The 22,442-nt window shown below is 47.0% G+C and overlaps 1 protein-coding gene across 2 annotated transcripts in view; it reads left to right on the top strand.

The window, feature by feature from the left end:
- Nucleotides 1-1,221: 1,221 nt before the first annotated feature.
- The window catches only part of RPRD2 (regulation of nuclear pre-mRNA domain containing 2), a 53,678-nt gene continuing 32,457 nt past the window's right edge, over nt 1,222-22,442 (top strand). Inside the window, exon 1 of one of the 2 annotated variants that reach the window (XM_075907408.1) lies at nt 1,222-1,674. In XM_075907408.1, the coding sequence (XP_075763523.1) occupies nt 1,464-1,674 (211 nt within the window). In that variant the 5' untranslated portion in view covers nt 1,222-1,463. The remainder of the gene's footprint in view (nt 1,675-22,442) is intronic. The other variant, XM_075907407.1, reaches the window with a different exon arrangement.

A 22,442-nucleotide genomic window follows, 5' to 3' on the forward strand; every position in this document is an offset into this window, starting at 1 on the left:
CCAAGAGTGAGGGAGAGCGCAAAGGATGCTGGGAGCATGGCCAAGGGTGGGGGAGAGCGCAAAGGATGCTGGGAGCATGGCCAAGGAGGGGGAGAGTGCAAAGGATGCTGGGAGCATGGCCAAGGGTTGGGGAGAGCGCAAAGGATGCTGGGAGCATGGCCAAGGAGGGGGAGAGTGCAAAGGATGCTGGGAGCATGGCCAAGGGTGGGGGAGAGCGCAAAGGATGCTGGGAGCATGGGTCGGGGGGAAGAACGCAAAGGTTGCTCCAGGCCACGCCCTTTCCGGTACAGGCCCGTGACTGGCCTGACGCCCTCCCCTCCAAAGGAGGGGGAGGGGCCTGTTCATTTGTTCACGCTCTTTTCCCGCCTCACTCCTGAACGTTCCCCCCCGTCATTCGCGCATGCGCGATAATTGGAGAAAACGCGTCAGTTCACGGGCTATGGTTGTTTAGGAGAGCGGCTCGCATGCGCAGAAGCGTGTGTGTGTGCGGGGGGGGGGAAATGAGACCTTCGCGCATGCCCAATATACTCCCCAACGCTTACGAGAGGCTCCGCACATGCGCACACAGTAGGTGGCCTGTGCCTCTTGAGCGTCTCGCGGCCGGAGGGGCCCGGCGTGTGCGTAATTAGCACGGGCCAGAGAGGGGTTGGCGCATGCGCACGAGGTGTCTGTGGAATCTTGGTGGGGTCGAGAAACCTAGTACAAAATGGCGGCCGGTGGGCGGGCTCCGAGCTGTGGTGGGGATGGCGAGTAACCCAGCCCCTGGCAGCCAGCTAGCCGGATAACGCCTCGGCGAGCAGAGGAGGGCCCCGACCCCCTCAGGCGAAGGGTCCGAGAAAAGCCCCCACAAAAAGCGTGGGGGCGGGGCCTCCGAGGAGGGAGACGGCCTCGCGCGCCCCCGCGGCCATTGGCGGCAGCGCGGCGCTTCGCGCGAGCACGCGCACGGCCTGCGTCGTGCGCGCGCTCCGGCGAGGGGGGTGCGCGTGAGAGAAGCCGGGCGGGGGCAGAAGGACCCTTGGTGTGGCCACGGGGAGGGGGAGGGGCCCTCGAGCGCAGCCCGCGGACCGGACCCGCTGCAGCGGAGGGTGTCTCGCCGCCGGGGATCCAGAGCAGCTCCATTGGGGGGGGAGGGGGGGAGTAAAGCTGCGTGTTCGCGCCCCGCTCGCTCTTGCAGCGCGCGCGTGTGGCTGGCGGGCAGGCAGCACCCGGGGGCGGGGGAGCCGCTCGCCTCGGGGAGCCGGGGGGGGAGGTTACATGCAGCCTTCTTCGGACGCTGCCCCGGTTAAATACAGCACCCCCGCGCCGCCGCCGCCAGCCCAGCTCGGCCCGCGGGCGCGCGCCCGGGCGGCACGCTCCCTCCCCCGCGCGCGGGGGGAGGGGAGGGCGGCTGAGCGGGGCACGCGCTCCCGGCCGCGGCGGTAGCGGCGCGGCGGCTGCTGCTTGTGTGCGACCAGGGGAGGAAGATGGCGGCCGGCGGCGGAGGCAGTAGCAAGGCCTCCTCCTCCTCCTCGTCGTCGTCGTCCTCGGCGGGGGCCCTGGAGGCCTCGCTGGACAGGAAGTTACAGTCGGTCACCAACACCATGGAGTCCATCCAGGGCCTGTCGTCCTGGTGCCTGGAGAACAAGCGGCACCACAGCACCATCGTGTACCACTGGATGAAGTGGCTGAGGAGATGTGAGTGGGGGGATGGGACTCTGGGGGCAGCACGGTGGGGGGGGAGCCCCCCGAGCATCATCTGCCCCTGGACGAAAGGCCTCAGGAGAGGTGACGGGGGGCACCGGAGGGAGGTGGGGGGGGCGGGGCATCTCGGGAAATAGGCACCACAACCCCATAATTTTTCACGGCAGGAAAGAGGGAGGCCAATGTAATGACTCGCTGCCCAATCACCGACACAGGTTCGGCAGCGTCACGGGGGATTCTTCCTTCTGGGCTGCTGTGAACTCCAGATGGGGTGGTCCCAGAAAAGCAATCCCTAGGGATTATTTTGGGGACGTTCTCTGGCCTGTGTTATGCCGGGCAGGGGAGGGGATCACGATGGTCCCGTCATGGCTTGGGCTCCGTGAATGGGGGAGTGGAGGTTAGGATGGACGTACTGGGGGCAGAGAGAGACTCTGGGGAAATAGCCCCTTTCTTTCTTTCACTTGCTTCCATGTTTAATCCTTTCTTCCCATTTTCCAAACTACGTTAATGCAGGTATATTCCCCGACATGAATCCACCTGCAGTTATTCAAACCTTATAATTGAATTATGCGATCTCATGTCACTTATATTAGGATCCACCCCCACGCCTTTAATGTGTGTCTTGTTTATAGTCCCTCACTCTGCATCAGGTTCTCAGTGGCTTCCCTTAGATGTTTAAGCCATCCCCACTCCTACTCAAATGGTTCCTTTATTATGTTTTAGATACTTGGAAAACAAAACTATCACGCTATCTATAGTTGGTAAAATTAGAGATGTTTGCAAAATACGTTGGTTTTCTTGGCTTGAAAAATGCTAGTTCTTTCAGTAATTGATAAATGATTTGTGGTGATGATAGAAGTGCATGGTACCTCTTGCTATATTTTAGAAAAGATCTGTTTCAGTATTTAAAAAAAATACTGCTTTTAAATTTGTAGTGATCTTTTGGGAACCCAGTTATTTCGTGTGAATTTCTAAATTGATTGAAATTTTTATTCATAGCTTAAAATTTGTGTGTGTGGTATTTGATTCACAAGCAGAAATCTTCTGTTTTAAATGGATGTGAGTGTGTAACATTTATAGTAATATAGACATTCGAACACAAAAGTCCAGAAACTGTAGTGAGAATCTAACAGTGTTTGGGGAGGGGAGGAGGGAGTGTGGTACGGGTAAGAGGTTGAAGTGGAGGTAACTACCACCTTGTATTATGTTTCAAACATATTTAATAATTGATATATAGTCTCTTTCCAACTTTAGTTAAGAGTTAAGTCTCTTGGAGGCATAATTCAGAGAAGAAATTTTTGGAGCATGTAACTTGTAGACAAGCTGTTACAATCTCTTACAATTTTATCAGATTGGCATTATCAGTCCTGTGTTTGTTGCTTTACTATTCTAACCAGTAGCTGAGTGAGAGTCTCCAGAGTCTCAGTTCTGCTCTTATTTATACTTGCATCTGGAAAAATGTAATCTCTAATTCCATGGGGGGGGGGAGGGAGAGGATGTAAATCAACCTTCCAGAATATCCATCCTCATTTTTGGGGTCTAGGCACAGGCTTCATTCCTCCTCCCCAAAATAACAATCTTTTTAGATGTGGATAGAAGGAAGAGTATTGGATATTAAAAATCAAATCTAGAGAGCACCGGCCATTGCTCTTTCGTGGACTCTAGAGGAGAGATTAATGTTTTTTGCTACTCTAAACTATGGTTTAATCATCTTTGTTGGAATTGCTTTTTCATATGTCAGTAACACATTCAAATCTTGTCTTAGTATGAGTTTAAATAAGTAGCATTACAACTTTTTATGTTGCACTTAAAGTTTGAAGTAATTTATTTTCAGTATTAAAGATTGATTCTCTAAGTTGCTGAATGCCCTATTTCCCTCTAAAAAAACTTAAAAAACAATAATGGACCTGTAGCACCATGTAGACTAACCCCACCCCCCAAAAAAAAATAGTATCAAGAACTTTGGTGGGCACAACCCACTTGTTCAGATGACAAATACTATTTCCCCCTTTTGACTTGGATTATATTTGAGTGCTCTCCATGGGTGGAAAGCAGGATTGAGTCCTCATTCAGGAACTGTCCTGAACTTGCATAATTTATTCTAATCTGAGCATGCTGAGAATGCCTTGAATTAATTGGCAAAGTTGATTGTAAAGTGTCATGGATCTTTATACTTCTGAGGTGCCGTTATTAGGGTTTAATTTGCAGGTTTTTAGATGTAGAGATGATGGTGAGTAGTTATTACACACCGTTTTACTTGTTCAGATTTTTTAAATCACACCAATTCTTCTTAACAGTCTGAAAATCTCAACAGTAAGACTTGCTTGACATTTGGAATAAATGTCAATGAAAATTAAGGTTTTGAAGCAGTCTGCAAGTAAAGGGGCCATTTTATGAGGATGGGCCATTCGCAACCCAGCTAACATGGGGGTCCAAATATAAAATCAACTAGTTTGCTTGCCTTTTAACCAGAATAAAAACCACTTTACTGTTGAAATTTTCAACTTGACAGATGTCTTGACTTAATCACATACAGTTTAAAAGTTTAACATCAAAAGTTGTAAAATTAAACTCAGATATGTGAATTCTGAGAATTGAGTCTGTCTTCTAAGATTGTTTCTTTGTGTAGTTGATGGATTTCCATTCTGTACGGCTGAATGCAGTGCCTTGCATGTTCAAAAACTTCAGAGGGGTAGCCGAGTTAGTCTGTACAGGATAAACTTAAAAAACAAACTCGGCTACCCCTCTGAAGTTTTAGGATTGTGATTTCTTGGCAGAGCAAAATAAAATAGTTGTTAATTTTCTTCTGTTTCACTAGTTTGACAAGGAGTTGTCTCTTTTTAATGGTAAAATGTAAATATCAGAAAATTAGTTCTTAAGAAACTGCTTTTGTCAAAACCTTTAATGACCTCTTCTCTTCTTCCATTTTGCATCTGCCTTTGACACCATTGATCATGCTCTTCTTGATAGCCTTCCTGGATTGTGTCCTCTCTTGCTTCTCCTCCTGCCTCTAATGGCTCCTTCACTGTGGTGTTTGGAGCATCATTCTCATTGGGGATGTAAAATCACAGTTAAACTGTTGACCGGTTAAACAAAATGTTCAGCAAGTTAACTCTGATCCTTCAGTGGGGAAGCTGCTCTGGCCAGGCTGGAGTGCCCTGTAACTGCTGTTGCAGCACAGCCAGCTGGAGTTCCACCTGCCCTGCCTGAGGTGTGATGTGGCACAGGCCACCAATGTAGCACAGCCCAGCCAAAGTCCCGCTTGCCCCCGCCCTGTTCCTCCTGGGGCCATAGTGGCAGGGGTAGGAGTCCTGCCTGCCCTTCCCAGGCTGGGGTTTAGGACATGGCTGAGGTCCTGCTTGCTTCTGTCTGACACGAGGCTGCTACTGCAGGCCTGCCTGCCACCTGGCCTGGTTAACTGGGTACCTATCCAGGTAAGCTTAATGCTTACCATTTAAACAGGTAACTGTTTACATTCCTAATCCTCCTCATACCCACATTTCTGTGCAGGTTTCACAGTTTTCTGTCCTTGGGTCCCTTCTTCCTCTATATCTTATCCCTGGGTAATCTCACCTGCAAAGACAATTCAGCCGCTATTTCTCTTTGGTTATAATTAGGGATGTTAGAGTTTAACCAACTAACTGTTTAACTGGTTCCTGGGGGAGGCGGCTTCACTGCAGCAGGGCAGTGAAGGTTCACTGCGGGCTCTGCAGTATAAAGCTGTGAAATTTCAGATTTAAATATCTGAAACTGAAATTTGATTTTTAAATCTTATGAGCATGGATTTCACCAAAATGGACTCCGACATTTGGAAAGCCCTGAGCATCTTGAAAACGTGTATTTAGCAGCATGTTGTGCAGATGTGAGACATGGGTGATAACCAGGGCTTGACAAACGGTGGCGAAACCTACTCACTAGCCCCTCACTACGCATGCGCAAGACCTGCATTGTGCATGTGTGTGCCGCCAGTGAACGGGGTGGCCAGCTGAAATCTACTCGCCATGGTCGAGTAGATTCAGTGATTTGTCGAGCCCTGATGGTAACGAAAGATTCAAAGAGAAGGATATTGGTGTTGGAGAGGAGTTGTTATAGAAAGATCCGGAGAACAGGATGGATGCAGAAGGTCACCAATAAGGAATTATGTAGGAAGATACAGCTGAAAGAGAACCTGCTGCAGAAGATTGTACAACGGAAGCTACAGCTATTCGGGCATATCTGCAGAATGAACGATGAGTGAAAAGTTAAGACCTTGGTATTCAGCATAATGGATGGTCCGAATAGGCAGGGCTTGACAGACCGGGGCGAAATCTACTCGCCAGATCCACATTGCGCATGCGTGCGCAGCCGGTGAACTGGGCAACCGGCTGAAATCTACTTGCCCCAGGCAAGTAGATTCACTGATTTGTGGAACCCTGCAAATAGGAGAGGCAGACCCCACAAAAATGGGTAGATATAGTAGATTGGTACGGAGCTAGTCTACAGAAACTAAGCCACTCAGCACTGGACAGGGAAAGATGGAAGGAAATAGTCAGGAAGGCATCGGACACCAACGGGTGCTGAGCCCATGGTTTTTGATGATGATGATGAATGATGCAGCCTCCATCACCCCTACTTGATAGATTTTTCACTTACCTTTGTGTGTTCTTCCATTTTGCCCCTCAAGCTTTAGAGGAACTCCACATAAGCACCACAAAACTAATTATTCTCCTTCAAATTCTGCCTCAAAACTCTCCTTTTCTATCAACCCCACAAAAGCTGGGCAACAGTTAAATGACTGTTCTGAGTCCATTGCCTATCAGGATGATTATTTCCTCATATTCTCCTCTCTGCTCTGTATCCACTTGTTGTTCCTTGTCTTATATTTAGGTTATAATAAGCTGATTGGTTCACACACTGTCTGTCTGTGTTCTGTTTGTACAATGCCTAGCACAAATGAGTCCTGATCCATGAGTAGGTTAAATGGTACCATAGTAATACAAATAATAGCTGGCAACAATTAAGAAAATTTGACTTGCTTTTATTTTCTGAAGCTCTTAAATGTAAGTCCTGTAATTCTAAAACCCTATAAAAATATCTAATAGCTGTTGTTTGCTGAGCGACTCTTGCAAAGGGTAGAATCAATAAGTTGAGAGGTGGCTTTGTCCTAGAATTCTTAGTTTTTTGTAAGATTAGGATGAAGGTACTGTAGAACCCTGTTATCTAACCCCCCATTAACCCTCCTGAGCTGAACATAGCTCCAGAATTAGGTGATCTATCCTGAGCTCTCTAGATGGCACTGCAACCTTTTAGTTTTCCATTCTTTGGATTATCCACATTTTTTTTATTATCAAATTGTGCCTTGGCCCCAATCAGATTGGATAAACAGGGTTCTACTTGTTAGAGTCCTGTGTGAGACTATTCTTTAGTTCCACCCCATAGTTCTCATTTCCTACTGCTCCTGCATTGTTGAATTTCTATCCTGCTATTGAGGCAGCAGGTCCTGTGGGATCCTAGTCCCACTGCGGGGCTCTACTGCTTGTCCTCATATTGAACTTAAAAAAAAAAGCTTGATGTTTACGCTGCTTAGAGGAGTGAAGGTGTTAAAGAAAGCATTGTGCAATACCGTAGTTGGTATTTCTGAAATAACACTTGCCTTATACAGTATTTTGGGGGGATTTATAAAAGCATTGGACAAACAAAATTTTTTTTTCTATGAATTAGGGCCGTGGTCCCCAACACGGTGCCCGCGGGCGCCATGGTGCCCGCGGGGGCATTTCAATGCGCCCGCCAGGTGCTCGGGGCTGGCTTGGCCCCGGGCACATGGCGCACGGGCGCTTGCAGGGGGAGCGCGCTTGTCGGGGGGAGCGCCGGGCACTCGGCGGGAGGGGGGGGGCGCCGGGCGCGCGGCACTTGGCGGGGGGGGGGGGAGCGCCGGGCGCGCGGCACTCGGCGGGAGGGGGGGAGCTCCGGGCGCGCGGCACTCGGCGGGAGGGGGGGAGCGCCGGCTCCGGGCGCGCGGCACTCGGCGGGGGGGGGAGGAGCGCCGGCCCCGGGCGCGCGGCACTCGGCGGGAGGGAGGGGGGCCGGGGAGCGCTGGCCCCGGGCACGCGGCCTTTAGAGGGGGCGCTGGCCCCAGGCAGCGCTGGCCCCGGGCACGCGGCCTTTAGAGGGGGCGCTGGCCCCGGGCACGCGGCCTTTAGAGGGGGCCCTGCCCCCGGGCACGCAGCTATGGGGGGGCCCCGCCCCCGAGCGCACGGTAGGTGGGGCCCCGCCCCCGGGCGCGTGGATGGGGGGGGCGCCCTCGGTCCCCGCCCCCTGGCGCCCGGCGGGCAAACGGCCACGCCCCCTGGCGCCCGACAACCTAAAAAGGTTGGGGACCACTGAATTAGGGTATCATTTGTGGTGACATTAGCGCCACATATGCTGTTTAAAAACATAAACAAAAATAATTGATTTTTCATGCTTGAGGTTGCAAACTCTGGTCAGTAAGAAATCTTTCCACTCAAACCTGCCACTTGCACACTTGGCTAGATTCTCATTCAATAGTTTCTACTAGGGATGTTAAATATCAGTTTATTGAATAGTTGAGTAACCTCATGAATTCTTATTGGTTAGTTGACCAGTCTATAGTCCCCGCGGGTGGGACCAGCAGCCAGTGCATTCTGGCCTCACTCCTGAAGAGCCCTCTGCAACTGTGTGCTGCTGTGTCTGATATAGAAGCAGCAGCACGGAGTGCCAGGCAGGAGCTGGTCCTCGAGGGGAGCCAGTTTAAAAACCAGCTTTCCTGGCAGACAGGCTGCCTGTTGGCCAGTACTGCTGCCTCTGATAAAGAAGCAGCAGCACGGGATGGCAGCAGCTCCTGTCTAGAGGATGTCTGCACTCCTGGACCCAGCGTGACCCAGAACTAAGCTGCTCATGCAGCTCCTAATACACTTCAAATGTAGAGCCACAGTGGGGGTAGGTCCTGGACCTAGCATGAGCCAGGACTAAGCCGGTCTGTCTGCTTGCCCAGTTCCTTATACACTTTAAATGCAGAGCCGCAACAAAGTAGGTTCCAGACCCATCACAAGCCAGGAGTGATACTGGCGGGGGGAAGGGAAATGCATATAGTCTATTGTATTGATCTATATGCTTTTTCTAACCAATTAATTGACTACACTATTACATCCCTAGTTTCTACTAGTGATGTGAAAGAGTAAATGTTTACATTGGGGTGGGCAAGCTAAGGCTCAGGGGCTGGATCCGGCCCTCAGCTTTCCTGGATCCGGCTCCCCAAGGCTTGGAGTCTCCCCCCCCCCCCCCCCCCAGCATTGGGGAGCATGTGCTGGTGCTCCAGCCCTGCCATTGTCCCACCCTGAGGCTGGAGTACACAGAATCTACTGGCTTGGGCTCCCTTAGGCTCTAGCACGTGAAGGGAATGCAGGGAGTGTCTTTCTCCTCAGTTGGGAACCATGTCAGTGAGGAGGTTGGGGGTTTTTTGTTTGTTTTGCTTCTCACGTGTGTGTGGCCCTCAATTGATTTTTTTTCCAGTATCATCTGCCCAAAAAAGGTTCCTCACCCCTGGTTTACATGGTTACCTGATGAGCCTGGGCTCATTGATTAACATGCACTGTTACACGCAGGCCCTGCCCCCCCCAAGCTGCTGTCTCTGAGCCGTTACATGCGGTGAGCTGGCTTAAGAAGTGGGCAGCAGTGCGGGGGGGGGGGGAAGGGACATGCCTGCATGTAACCGGTGAGGTTTAACTGATGACCCTAGGCTCATTGGTTAACTGTTTACACTATTGCATCCCTAGAAACCAGTTCACATCCCTTTTATCAACTCTGGTTTATCTGAGCATACTTTTTTGTAGTTTTGAATTGGAAAGGGTTAGAACCAATTGTCCTAACTGAAAAAATAAATCTTATTTCTGCTTTCATGGATGTGTTAAAGTTCAACATAATTAAAACTATTGTGATGTTTCATGTGTTGGATTATCTGTGGCATAATTGACTTTAGCTGATTTTATTTGGTATGAAAAAATTTATAGGGTGGTTGGTTTAAATAAGCCTGAAACTTGATTTAATCAGCCTGTCAAAGCCAAAACAATTATTTTAAATAAATAAATAAATCCTTAAGTTATAATTTTCTTGCAGTCTGACTTTATTGCATTGCATAGAAGATTTATCAGTTTGTGGAAGCAATGCAATTGTGATAGTGCATCCAATGACCAACACATTAATTTAAAGAAGTGATATAGAATTGTTAATAACATAATGGTAAACCTTAGTGTGATGGGACAGTTGTATAGTAGAGGAATACATCCATATTTTAAAATTTGACTTGCTCTTTGTAATTGACTTATTTTGGATATCACTCATGTATTAGCACAACTCTACTGAAGAGGGAGTTTTTAAATTCAGAATATCATTTGGGGAAGGCAGCAGGCCTTATGGGTGGAGTTCTGCCACTGGCCTGCACTCTAGGCAAGTAATTGTTTCCCTGCCTCAGTTTCCCCATCTGTAAAATGAATAGAAAGATACTCTTGTAAAACCATGTTAAAAACCTGTGATAAAAAGCACTAAAGTAGAGCTAAGAATTATTTTTATTAAATAACAAATCTTAAATTTTTTTCATGTTGGTTTTTCTATTAAGTAGTTTAGGCCCCAAATTTATGTTTGTGTCCTGTTTCAGAACTGCTACAGTAGTTAACAACATCATGAAAACTGCAGGAAATCTCCACATTAAATAATTGCAACAATAACAGGCTATAAATACTTGAAAATGTACTTTTTTGCTAGTCAGTAACGATTGAAAAGATTTCCAACTGTACAGTGAGCCTGACATGAGTTTTGTAAGTTTCACTTTTCTCCTCCTGCTTGGACCCTCCTGTAGGCAGGAGCAGAAGAGGCAATAGACTGTTCTGTTTTTGCAGGATTTCACTTGGGGAAGGATCAATTTATCACCCTCCCATTAGCAGCCTTTACTGCTTCTGCTTTTACACTTGGGGAGCTGCAGTGACTAGGAGTAGAAGAGTCTCATATAAACCTCTTGCTGTTTGAGAGGGGCTAGACATGAAGACTTCATCTACACTGCTGGTTTTGCCTGCAGTGAGTATGCAGATGAGGCATGGATTAGCATATCACCATGCCTTGTTTGCATAATTTATGCACACTGTTTTTGTGCAAAGGGTTTTTGCAGGGGCAAAAAGTAGTGGGGATGGGTTTTTTTGCCCCAGGAGAGGCATAAGGATCTTGCACAAAATGGGGGTTTTGCCCCCCAAAACCTGTCCATGCTACTTTTTTCCACAAAAAAGTGCATAAATTATGCAAATGAGGTGTGGTAATATACTAATCCATGCCTCATCTGCATACTCACTGCAGGCAAAACCAGCAGTGTAGATGAAGCCGAAGAGTAAAGAGCTTCCACCTATTCCAAAGAGATTGCAGAAACATCAAAGGCAACAGACAAATTACTGTGGCTTCTCCATGTTTCAGGTCTGCAGGATGAGTAGCATAGTGAAATTTTACAAGTTTATAATCGGTTTCACTTCACTGATGCAGCAGCTGGAGGGCATCATCCCACAGGGAGATTCAGCCTCCCCTTCCCAAAGCTGGTGGAGTATGGGGTGGGCAAGAAGAAAAGTAGCAAGCTATTTAGATGGGAAGGGGAAGGAAGAGGCACTTGTGCATGCACATTCTCTCTCTGAATGCAGATACCCCACTCTTGTTGTTTTGCTCCCTCATTCTCATCAGTCAGGAATGACAGAGATAAGAGACTTCCTCCTGTTAGTCTACTGAACATAGCACTCCCTCTGTCATTTGCTAGCCGAAGTTGACACACAAGAGTGTATGTGAGTGAGCAGTAGCAGCTAAGACCACTTGGGACTTCTTGGTCAGAGCTTGGGGTGGAACGTTCAGTCTTTCTTAACTGAACACTGGCGTGTTAGTGTCTAGTAAAATATTCAGGTCTTCAAGTTAGTCCTCCATTGGATGTCTCCCTAAGTGATTATGTATAGTAAGTACCTATGAAGCAGAAGTGACTTAATGCTTCAGAAACACGTTAGTACTAGATGCAAATTCTTTGCAACTGGTCATCACACACACTTTTTAAAATAAGTCGCCATGGACACTTGCCACAGGTGAAGCCAACAGTGCTAAACTAGTTTTGACTAGCTTATGCTGTGGCTTTTCCATTTGATAGTTTTCTGGTTATGTACTGAAAAGATATTCTCATAACAGCTTTATTTTTAATTTTTGTTTTCTGAAGACAAAAGGTATAGAGAGAAAATTGTAGATTTTACTACTGTGAGAATTAATGCTTGTTTTCAGGTTTCTAATAAGGATGTCAGAGTTTGACTGACACTTTAACCAACATCATTAACCAGTAAGCATTAGCTTGTCAGTTGAACACAGCTGGCTCCCAGGGAGGCTTCGCTTGTGGACTTTGCAGTATAAAGCTAAGCTTTAATGTAGAGCCCACTGCATGCATAATCACTAAGATTTTTGGTGGCTACGTGGTTATTATATTAACATGTTTTAATATCTTTTGTTTTTAAATTATGAATATGCTTATGCCATACATAATGGATTAAAATCATAGATGCAACTAGTGCAGGGGCAGGGCATCCAGTCTGCCCTGCTAGACCCCAAAATGGCTGGCAGATCCCCTCCACCAGGGGCACATGGCACCTAGAGGGAGCAGTGAGATGCAGAGGGTAGGGGGGGACTTTGCATGCCTCCAGGCTAATTGGGACCTGTGGGGGGGGGGGGGGGTAGTGTGCAAAGTCTCCTCCCCTTTTTCTCCTATCCCCCCACCTTCTGCCAGGGGCACATGGTGCCTAGAGGGAGCCACCAGCTGTTAAAAATGGCTGGTGGTTCCCTCTGTGCACCACATGATTCTGGTGGGGACGGACGACAAGAGATGTTGTGCAGTTCCCTGCCCCCAGCTACGATGATCAGCCTGGGGGCAGGGGTGCATGTGAAATCTTCCCCCCGCCACCAGAGGTGCGTGACACATAGAGGGAGCCTCCAACTGTTCAAAACAGCCGGTGGTTCCCTCTACGTGCCTGACTCTTGTGGGAGATGAGAGGTCATGTGCACCCTCACTCCCAAGCCCAGCTTCCAGCTGCAGTGATTGGCCAGGGGAGTGCGCATAGTCTGTCACCCCCCAGGGGTGCACGGCCCTGAGTGGCACATGGAGGAAACCTCCTTGAGCAGCCTGGGACTGCCGCAGGAGGGAGTCTGCCTCCCGGATCCTGTTGAGCAGCTGGCTGGGAGCCTCCTAAGGTAAGTGACTCCTGGCTAGCTCCTGCCTCTTGCACCCCAGCCCCTCCCACTTCCTAACTCCCTGCCCCAGGTCATCATCCCATCCTGCCTTAGGTCACCACCCAAATCCACTGCACTCATATCCTGACCGAGGTCACAATTCCCTCATAACCTTGTACCCTCTGCTACACCCTTCTCCCAGATCAAAATTCACTCCTCTTCCCTCCTGGACCCTGCACCCCAAACATCTGCCACAGGTCACAACCCTCTATTTCACCTAAGCTCTCTTTCAGACCCCACTTCCTTTCTTGCACCTTACTATTTTCTTCCACTATTTGATCTGAGGAAGTGGGTCTGGCCCACAAAAGCTCATCATCTAATAAACCATCTTGTTAGTCTTTAAAGTGCTACATAGTCCTGTATTTTGTTTCTCCCTTCATGGGTGAGGCATACCAGTTCTGGTTAACTGGTGGGCGCTGGAGGAGCTCCCTACCCACCATGGGTAGGGAGCTGTTCCAGCCCCAAGGGGCCCACTGAAGCCAGGGGTGCTACAGCCTGGCCAGAGCAGCCCCTGGCCGCAACCACACTGAAGGCAGGGGCACTCCAGATCAGCTGTAGGGGGAGAAGGGGTGCTCCAGCTAGGCTGGAGTGCCCCCTCACCATCCCCCTTTAATCGATTAGCCAGTTAAACATCATGTTTAGCCAGTTAATCAGTTAAACAGTATTTCACATCCCTAGTGGTGGTGGCCTCTCCTTGCAGAGACCATTACCCTGTAAATATAGCTTCCGACCCCTCTACAGATTGTGCCCTGGCTCAAGAACTATAGCCCTTTCCCTAGGCTCTGTAGAGACTTCACTCTTCTTGGACAAGCTGCTAGTTGAAAGACCCTAGTTTGCTCTCTCATCTTCTCTCATGTAGTAATTCAAGTAAATGTCAAACCCCTGCTACAAAATGGATGTTCTAACTTGGAGTGGGGGTTGCAATATAGGGTAGCCCCTAAAAATAAATGGTGCTTACAAAACATGATTGAGTTTATAATTTGACACAGACCTATCCCAGTCTCACAAAGTTATAAACTTAAAAAACAAATAATATGGTAGCACTTTAAAGACTAACAAAACATGTAGGTAGTAGTAGAGAGGTAGCCGTTAGTCTGATCTTGGTAAAACAAAAGGAAAAACTATGTAGCACTTTAAAGACTAACAAGATGGTTTAATAGGTGATGATGAGCTTTCCTGAGCCAGACCCCCTTCCTCAGATCATATTCTGAAAGAGAATTGACATGACCATATATACCAAAGGAATACAATGAAAAAAGTGAACACATTATTAAACTGACAAATCAGATTTAGAACAGAAGGTGGGGAGAGGGAGGGAATAGCTGTTTATAAGTCAATGAATGGCTAATCAGGGGTGATAAGTGGGGAAGCTCTCTTTATAATGTGTAAGGTAATTAGCATCTTTGTTAAATTTGACAATGGGCCTTAAGCATGAATGAAAGTTCTGAAGTTTCTCTCTGTAATCTGGTGTTAAAGTCTCTCTATATCCAGGTAGTTTAAAATGCAAACTGACAGATTTTTCCTTGTGAAGTTGTCTGATTTGTGAGTATTAATTCTTTGGCGAAGTCTGTCCAATATATATAGCAGAAGGACACTGTTGGCACATGATGGCATAAATTATATTTCTGGATGAACAGGAATGTGTGTCCTTGATCGTATAACTGACATGGTTAGGTCCAGTGATGGTGTCACCAGAGTAAATATGTGGACAAAGTTGGCAACGGGGTTTGTTGCAAGGGAAAGTTCCAGGGTTGGTATTAATGTGGTCAGGGCTCGACAGATCAAGCAATCTACTCGGTCTGCGCATGCGCTTCTGCGCGGCTGGCGAGCAGGGCTCGCCGCCGCTTGGCGAGTCCTGAATGTGGTATGTCCTGTGGTTGTTAGTAAGAATCTTCCTGAGGTTAGGTGGTTGTCTATAGGAGAGTAGTGGTCTGTCCCCCAGAGCCTCTTGGAGTGTATCCTGTTCCAGTATAGGTTGTAGGTTATTAATAATGTGTTGGAGGGGTTTGTTGGGATCTATAGGTGATGACAAGTATTGTTCTATTTTTGGTTTTCTTGGGCTTATCTTGAAGTAGATGGTTTTTGGGTATTTGTCTGGCTCTTTCAATTTGTTTTTTTATTTTCCCCCAGTGGGTAATTGAGATTTACAAATGCTTGGTAGAGATTTTGAAGTTTCTGGTCTCTCGTCAGTGGGATTAGAGCAGATGCGGTTGTATCTAAGTGCCTGACTATAGAGGATGGATCATATGGTGTGTCCTGGATGGAAGCTGGAGGCATGTAGGTAGTGTAACAGTCAGTGGGTTTTCTGTAGAGTGGTATTTAATTTTCCATTAGTGATTTGTACTGTGGTGTCCAGGAAATGGATCTCTCTTGTAGAATGGTCCAAGCTGAGATTGATGGTGGGGTGTAGGTTGGTAAAGTCTCTGTGGAATGCGTCCAATGTTTCTTGGCCATGGGTCCAGATCATAAAGATGTCATCGATGTAGCTTAAGTAAACGGGGATAAAAGGGGACGGGAGCTGAAGAAACTCTGTTCTAAGTGAGCCATAAAGATGTAAGCGTACTGTGGGGCCATGCTGGTACCCATGGCTGTGCCGCTGAACTGGGGTATAACTTGTCTCCAAATTGGAAATAATTGTGGGTGAGAACAAAGTTACATAGGTCTGCTACCAGATTGGTTGTGGTATCCTCTGGGATAGTGTTTCTAATTGCTTGTAATCCATCTTCATGTGGAATATTGGTGTAGAGAGCTTCTACATCCATGGAGGCAAGGATGGTGTTATCAGGGAGGTTATCGATGTTTTGTAGTTTTCTCAGGAAGTCAGTGGTATCTCGGAGATAGCTGGGAGTGTTGGTTACATAGGGTTTGAGGAGAGTCTGTACATAGCTGGATAATCTGGTAGTGAGTGCCAATATCTGAAATGATGGGTCGTCCAGGGTATCCAGGTTTATGGATTTTGGGAAGCAAACCGAACAATCCTGGCCAGGGTTCAGGTGTTTTTGTGTGAATTTGGTCCCGAGTAGAGGTAGGGAGTTCCTTAAGGAGACAGTGTAGTTTCTTTTGTTGTTCTGACGTGGGTTCAGATATGAGAAGTCTGTAAAATGTTATATTGGAGAGTTGTCTAGGCGGTATCAGCCCACTTCTTCAGATGACTGAAGTGTTGGATGTCCAGAACCAAAATTAAATAGGAAAGAACAGAGGGAAGAGGCAGTGGGTATATAAATATCAAAGGGAAAACTGAGCTGGTATATAACAGGCAAAACTGATAGCCTATAAGCACCTAAAGCGGGGTTTCCCAACCTATGGGTCCGGACCCAAATATGGGTTGCCATTACATTTCAAAAGGGTTGCCAGGTGTCTCCCCAGGTGGCTCTTAAGGAGCCATTCACACTTTTTTAATTGCCCTGGATCACCAAGTCTTCCTGAATTGTAAAAATGGGTCCCCATCTGGAAAAGGTTGGAAACCACTGACCTAAAGACTGGATAGTTAAAAGAAGCAGATAAGGACCATTAGTTAGCATTTAGAGAGGAAGAGGACTAACACCAGAATCTACACAAAGAATCATTGGCACCTTCGTCGTTTGGTTGGTTGATAATGTCCCAGCCATCCAGGGATTCAAACCATTGGCATGAGAATTAAACTTGTGAATCACAAAGTGGTTCACTTAAGGCAGGCATGTCCAAAGTCCGGCCCGCGGGCCAATTGCGGCCCGTGTTCTGGTTTAATACGGCCCCCCAGGTAATTTGGCAATATCTATCTTTTATGGCCCCCCAACGAATCCATATGTATTGAGATGAATACATTGTAAAATCTCAGTTAAAGTCAGTTGGTCTAAATCAGTTATAAATATATTTGGACACAACATGTATATTTGGTGTTATGTTCCTGTTCATATCTTTTGAACTTAAAAGTTGACAGACAACCTTTATTACCAATAATATGTAATATACTTTACAATGTTCCTGACATATATTTCAGCTTCCTGGATTTTTTTTTTTCATCTGGCCTTCAGATATGAAAGGCAGAGTGATTTAACACCTGTTTAGATTGGTCATCCATGTGACGAAATGAAAAGTATGCCGTTTGCAATAAACTTTGCATAAAATAGTTAATTTGCATTTAATTTTAATGGTTTAAAGAATGTCAGGCAAAATGGTCGGCCCTCACGCATGTTCACTTCATCAAATCTGGCCCTCTTTGAAAAAAGTTTGGACACCCCTGACTTAAGGAGACATCTTCTAGCTAGGTCTCCTGCAATAATAGGATGTTAGAGATTATAACACTTTGTACACCAACAACTTATTCTAAACCAAGGTTGGGAAAGAATTTTCCTCAACTCATATTGGCAGCAACACTGAATTTTTTTTAGTCTCTCATATTGTGGAGCACAGATCATTTTCTAAGATAATTTGTGTATATCTCTGTTAATAACTGGCATTGGTTCACCTCAGTCCCTTTTTCTCTCTGCCTGTGCCACACACTTGCTTAGTCTCATGAGAGCTGTTCTACTTTGATCCTCATTCTAATTCTTGGGTATCGGGTTGTGTTCAGTGGCAAGTGATATGCAGAAGGTTAGACTCGATCTGGTGGTCCCTTGTTGCTTTGCATGCTGATTCTAGTAGAAGTGTCAAGTACCAACTATGATGATGCCATATGCTAGTGCTTTCTATTTGTCAAGCACAGACTGGTGAAGTTAATTGAGTTTTTTTCCAGTTTATTACAAATTGGCTTTAGCAGGGGGAAACAAGAAAGAGCTCATCTTGACAAATCATAAGATTTGTCATTATACTTTCCCTTAACTAAGGCCATCATCCTGTCACCAAGTTGAGCATATCCCTTGATACCTGTACTAGACCCTTCCTCCCCCTTCTCTAGATGCGTCTATGCAGGCCCACAGAGAAGTGATGATTCATTTAGCCACATCTCCTTTCCAGAGGTTCAGAAATATAACGTCCTACAAGTGTTTGCATTAAGCATCCTTAACTTCATTCCTTGGAATAAATATAGGGTGTGACCAGTTTCAGTAAATCAGGGACAGCAATTGTAAAAGAAATTTGGTCAGTGTTTAAATTTGCAACATGTGAATGACTGCAAAGTATTCTCTTTAGTGTGTGTTCACTGGCTGAACTACAGGGAATGATTTTTTCAGTATAACCCAAGGCATGGATTTAAACTAGGGATGGGCAGCCAGGAATGGTGGATGGGCTTCATGAGTGAGCCTCGTTCACCTCAGTGGGCAGCCTGTGGCCTACTGGGGTTCCATTTGCAGCTTCAGGGTCTCCCTATTTGCCCCTCCTTCCCTGCATGCCTCTCGGTTCCCTGCACTTCCTGCTCCTTCCCCCTCCCTCCCAACACTTTTTGAGGAGCTGCAAATCGCCTGATTTGTGCTCCATCCGTACTCTTCCCCTTCCCTCCCAGAGTTGGAATGCCACAGGTTCCCCACCACTGATTTAAACCAATGTAGTGATATTGGTATAACCCCCTGTGTCATCATTCTTTCTAGTACAAGACTGCTGTTTTTCATGTAGCTTGTTGCTTGGGATCCAAAAGTGAAAAGATAAATCTTCTGTCTGAATAAAAGTGTTGGGGAGGGCGCTTATCAGTCGTTTGAAGAAGTGGGCTGTGCCCATGAAAACTCATGATACCATCTACATGTTTTGTTAGTCTATAAAGTGCTACCAGACCATTTATTGTGTTTAAGTGTATCCTGTACAGACTAGCTCGGCTGCCCCCTGAAGTTTCTATCAGTATAGTGTTAGCGGATAAAACTACCTCATGGAGACAAGACCCTAAGATCTATAGGGTATGTTTACACTGCAGATAAACACGCATAGCTGACTTGTCAGCTGATTCAGGCATTTACAACTGAGGTTTAGATGCCTGGGCTTGAACATCTACGCAGCAGTTTTGTAGTCCTGTAGTCCAAGTCAGCTGACATAAGCCAGCAATGTGTAGACATATCTGTAGAGGCCTCTAGCCTGGTTTAGATCTTATCTAACATGTTGGAGACACTGCGAGTGAATACCTCTTAATTTGTGATAGATACGTTAAAGGTACTGTAGAACTTCAGAGTTACGAACATTGGAGTTACGAACTGACCAGTCTACTACACACCTCATTTGGAACAGGAAATATGCAGTCAGTCACCAACAGAACTAAAAGGGGGAAAAGCAGCAAATATAGTAGAGTACTATGTTTAAAGAAAGGGAAAGCATTTTTTCTTCTGCATAGTCAAGTTCAAAGTCGCGTTAAGTCAATATTCAGTTGTAAATGTTTGAAATAACCATAACATTTTTTTCAAAATTATGACATTTTCAGTTACAAACAGTCTGTCTTCCTGAGGTGGTGTTAACTCATTTTACTGTAACAGCTATTAAAATCAGAACATAGCATAGCTCCAAGGGAGTCTCTTTGGTCATCTGTGTCCAGAGCTGCTTCACATAATCTTTTGTTGTTGTTACTGTTATTTGACTGTTTACCTGATATATCTCTCCTAATCTCAGTGAACAATCCCATTGAATGAAAATTAAAATCTGTATTTCTCCTAGCACTCTTACTTTTGAAAGTTAAAATATCTAGCTTCTATGTCAGATGCAGTGCAGCAAAATAAAATAAACTTTACCTAGTACTTCCTGCACAGTCAAAAAATGACACAGCAGGGAACGACACAACAGCTAGGGGAGTGAGGGACAGAAGAGACATTTCATGGATCAGTTTAGGATAGTGGTGGGCAACCTGTGGTCCATTGGGGTCTATGTGTGGTCCACAAGTCATTTTGTTTACCACTGCCCTTGCATTCAGTTGTCAGATTCCACTGGTTTTCGTCTGCGTAGTTTTTCCTACCAGTATTACAAAAGTACCACACACTTAAAACCAGGGTACAGATGTGTGATGTTTGCCCACTAAGTTATGATAGTTGCGTGCTTTCTCTGCATCCAATCAAAGTGTTCCTATGGTTCATTCATCACACCCTGCAACTTCTAAGTATATAAGCACAGTTTGCAAAACTACCCTATCCTGGGAGACCATCTTGATTGCGAAAATCTTGCGCCCACAGAGATAGATGGCCACTTGTGTGGCCATTCGCTAGTCATGTCTGAGCAGCTCAGGCAGCCCCTGGGTCAGTCACTGGAGCATTCCCAGGATACGAAGCCCTATCCTCCCAGCATGGGTATTTTTACAGTAGGCCCCATTCCCCCAGCATGACTATGGGTTAGTCATGGGTATTTTTAGTAAAAGTCATGGATAGGGATGTTAAATTTTGATTTCACTAATTGAATAGTCGATGCAATTTGCATTGACTATTCAATTAGTTGATAAGGGTGCTTCCGCCTTTGAAGTGTAGCAACACTTCAAAGGCGGAAGTGCTGCGGGGAGCACGGGGCCAGCAGGGGACTCCCCCGATGACCCTGGGCTCCACACAGTGCTGCCACTTGAAAATGCCTTAGAGAGCCCGGCATCAGGTTCCACGTGGCGTGCCGTGTGGAGCCTGGGGTCAGCATGGGTATCCTCAGCTGACCCCAGGCTCCATGCTGCACTGCCGCTTTGAAATGCCACTTGTAACCCGGGCTCCCAGCTGGCCCTGGGCTGCACTTGGCATTTCAAAGCGGCAGCACTGCGTGGAGCCCAGGGTCTGGCCTCAGGCTCTATGTGGCACTGCTGCTTTGAAGAACCTCCTCTTCTCTTCCTCCCCGCCCCTCCAACTACCTCTTTCTGATAGAGGCAGCAAGGAGGGAGAAGCGACTAGTCATTCACATCCCTAGTCATGGAGAGGTTCTGGGAATTAAGCAGGCCTGTGCCCTGTCCATGATTGTATTATACCCTTGACTAAATCTTGGGAGTGCTTACGGGGAGGCCAGCGGGTGCTGGGTGGGGCAGTCTGGAGGGCACTGTGGAAACTGGGGGTTGGGTTGAGGGCGCAGGTGCTGATGGATATCTCAGGTGCTTGGGCAGGGTGATCTGGGGTGCACTGCTGAGGTGGGGATTGCTGGTGCTGGCAGGTTCCCTTCCTGGTTTTTCTAAAGCAGCAGCATCTATGCATTGGCAGGTCTACAGCTCCCATTGACAGGAACTGCAGTCAGTGAGAGCAGTGGGGGTGGAGGCAATGCATGGAGCTAGGAGCTATGGGGAAGGAGGGACATGTTGCCACTTTAAGGAAGCCCCACCACCCAGATCTCTCACTCTCTCCTGTCCTCCAATACCCAGCCCTGAGACCCCACCGAAACACCTTTCCTGCTGCTGGGGGGATGAGTCCCAGTGATCTGGGTTGGGATGTAATAGTGTAGTTGATTAACCAATAAGCAATGCCATAGACTACATGCTATCCTTCTAACCCCCTCTCTTCTCTCCCCCTCCCCTCCCCCCAGTAAATTTTTTTAGGCTGGCCAGCAGCCTGGCTCAGTCCTGGCTTATGCCAGGTCTGGGACCTAACCCCGCTGCAGCTCTGTATTTAAAGTGTATTGGGAATCGGACAACAGGCAGCCAGTTTACAGGTGTGAAATTAAAAAAAAAAAAAAAAACAATCTCTTTGCATATTAACAGTGTCATTATATATGATCATGTATGAGACTTGGAATAGCATCAACAACTAGAGGAAAAGTTTGAGACTGCTGTAGTGGTGGGCCAGTGGTTTCTACTGGCTGTGTATATATAGCAATTGTATATCCTTCTTCCCAGTAGAGAATATTTGCTTTCCTTGCAGGAAAGGGTTACACCTGTGCTTCTGACTGACACATGGTTCTTTTCTCAGTGGTGTTGGTAGGAGCATAATGAAATTCGGGAAGTCCTGATTGGAATTGTATTGCTTTGGATGGACAGTAGGGAAGGAGCTTTATATTCTGAACAGATGGTGGTTCCTTCTAGGGGCCCAAGCCCCTGGCCGCAGGAGGAGACTTCACATGCTCCCATCATGCCCAGGTCAATCAGGGCCTGGGGTGGGGGAGGAGGGCACAGGAAGTCTCTTGCTCCCTGCCCACACCCTGCAAGGGGGCGCCATGCTTAGATTCAACCACCAGCTGAGCAACAGCTAGCGATTGACTCTAAGCACCGCGTACCCCTTGCTGGGTGAGAGAAGACTTTGCGCTCTCCCCCTTCCTCCAGGTCTTGATTGGCCTGGGGGCAGGGGAGCGGCAGGACATCTGTGAGCCAGATGAATCCACTTGGTGGGCCAAATCCGGCCCATGGACCCTTTTGCTCACCCCTGGACTAGGCACACAGAGGGAAAGCAGCAAATGGCTGGCCTGCTTGTGTCTATCAGCTTGCTCTTTCTGATGTGAGAGAGAGAGAGAGAGGGAAGCAGTATATAATACTACTTTGGTGAAGCTGAGTGGTTTGGTGTGTGGGTTTTTTTTTTTTTTTTTCCATAACCGCCCTGAGTTGAATGAAGATGCAGCATGAGTAGTCTCCCGGGGAGTACCGTATCCATCCCTCTGCAACCAGAGAATTGCTTTGTTGTGCAGCCTTTTGTGGGGGGAGGGAA

Source organism: Pelodiscus sinensis, chromosome 24 (genome assembly GCF_049634645.1).
Source record: "Pelodiscus sinensis isolate JC-2024 chromosome 24, ASM4963464v1, whole genome shotgun sequence".
NCBI classification, from domain to species: domain Eukaryota; kingdom Metazoa; phylum Chordata; order Testudines; family Trionychidae; genus Pelodiscus; species Pelodiscus sinensis.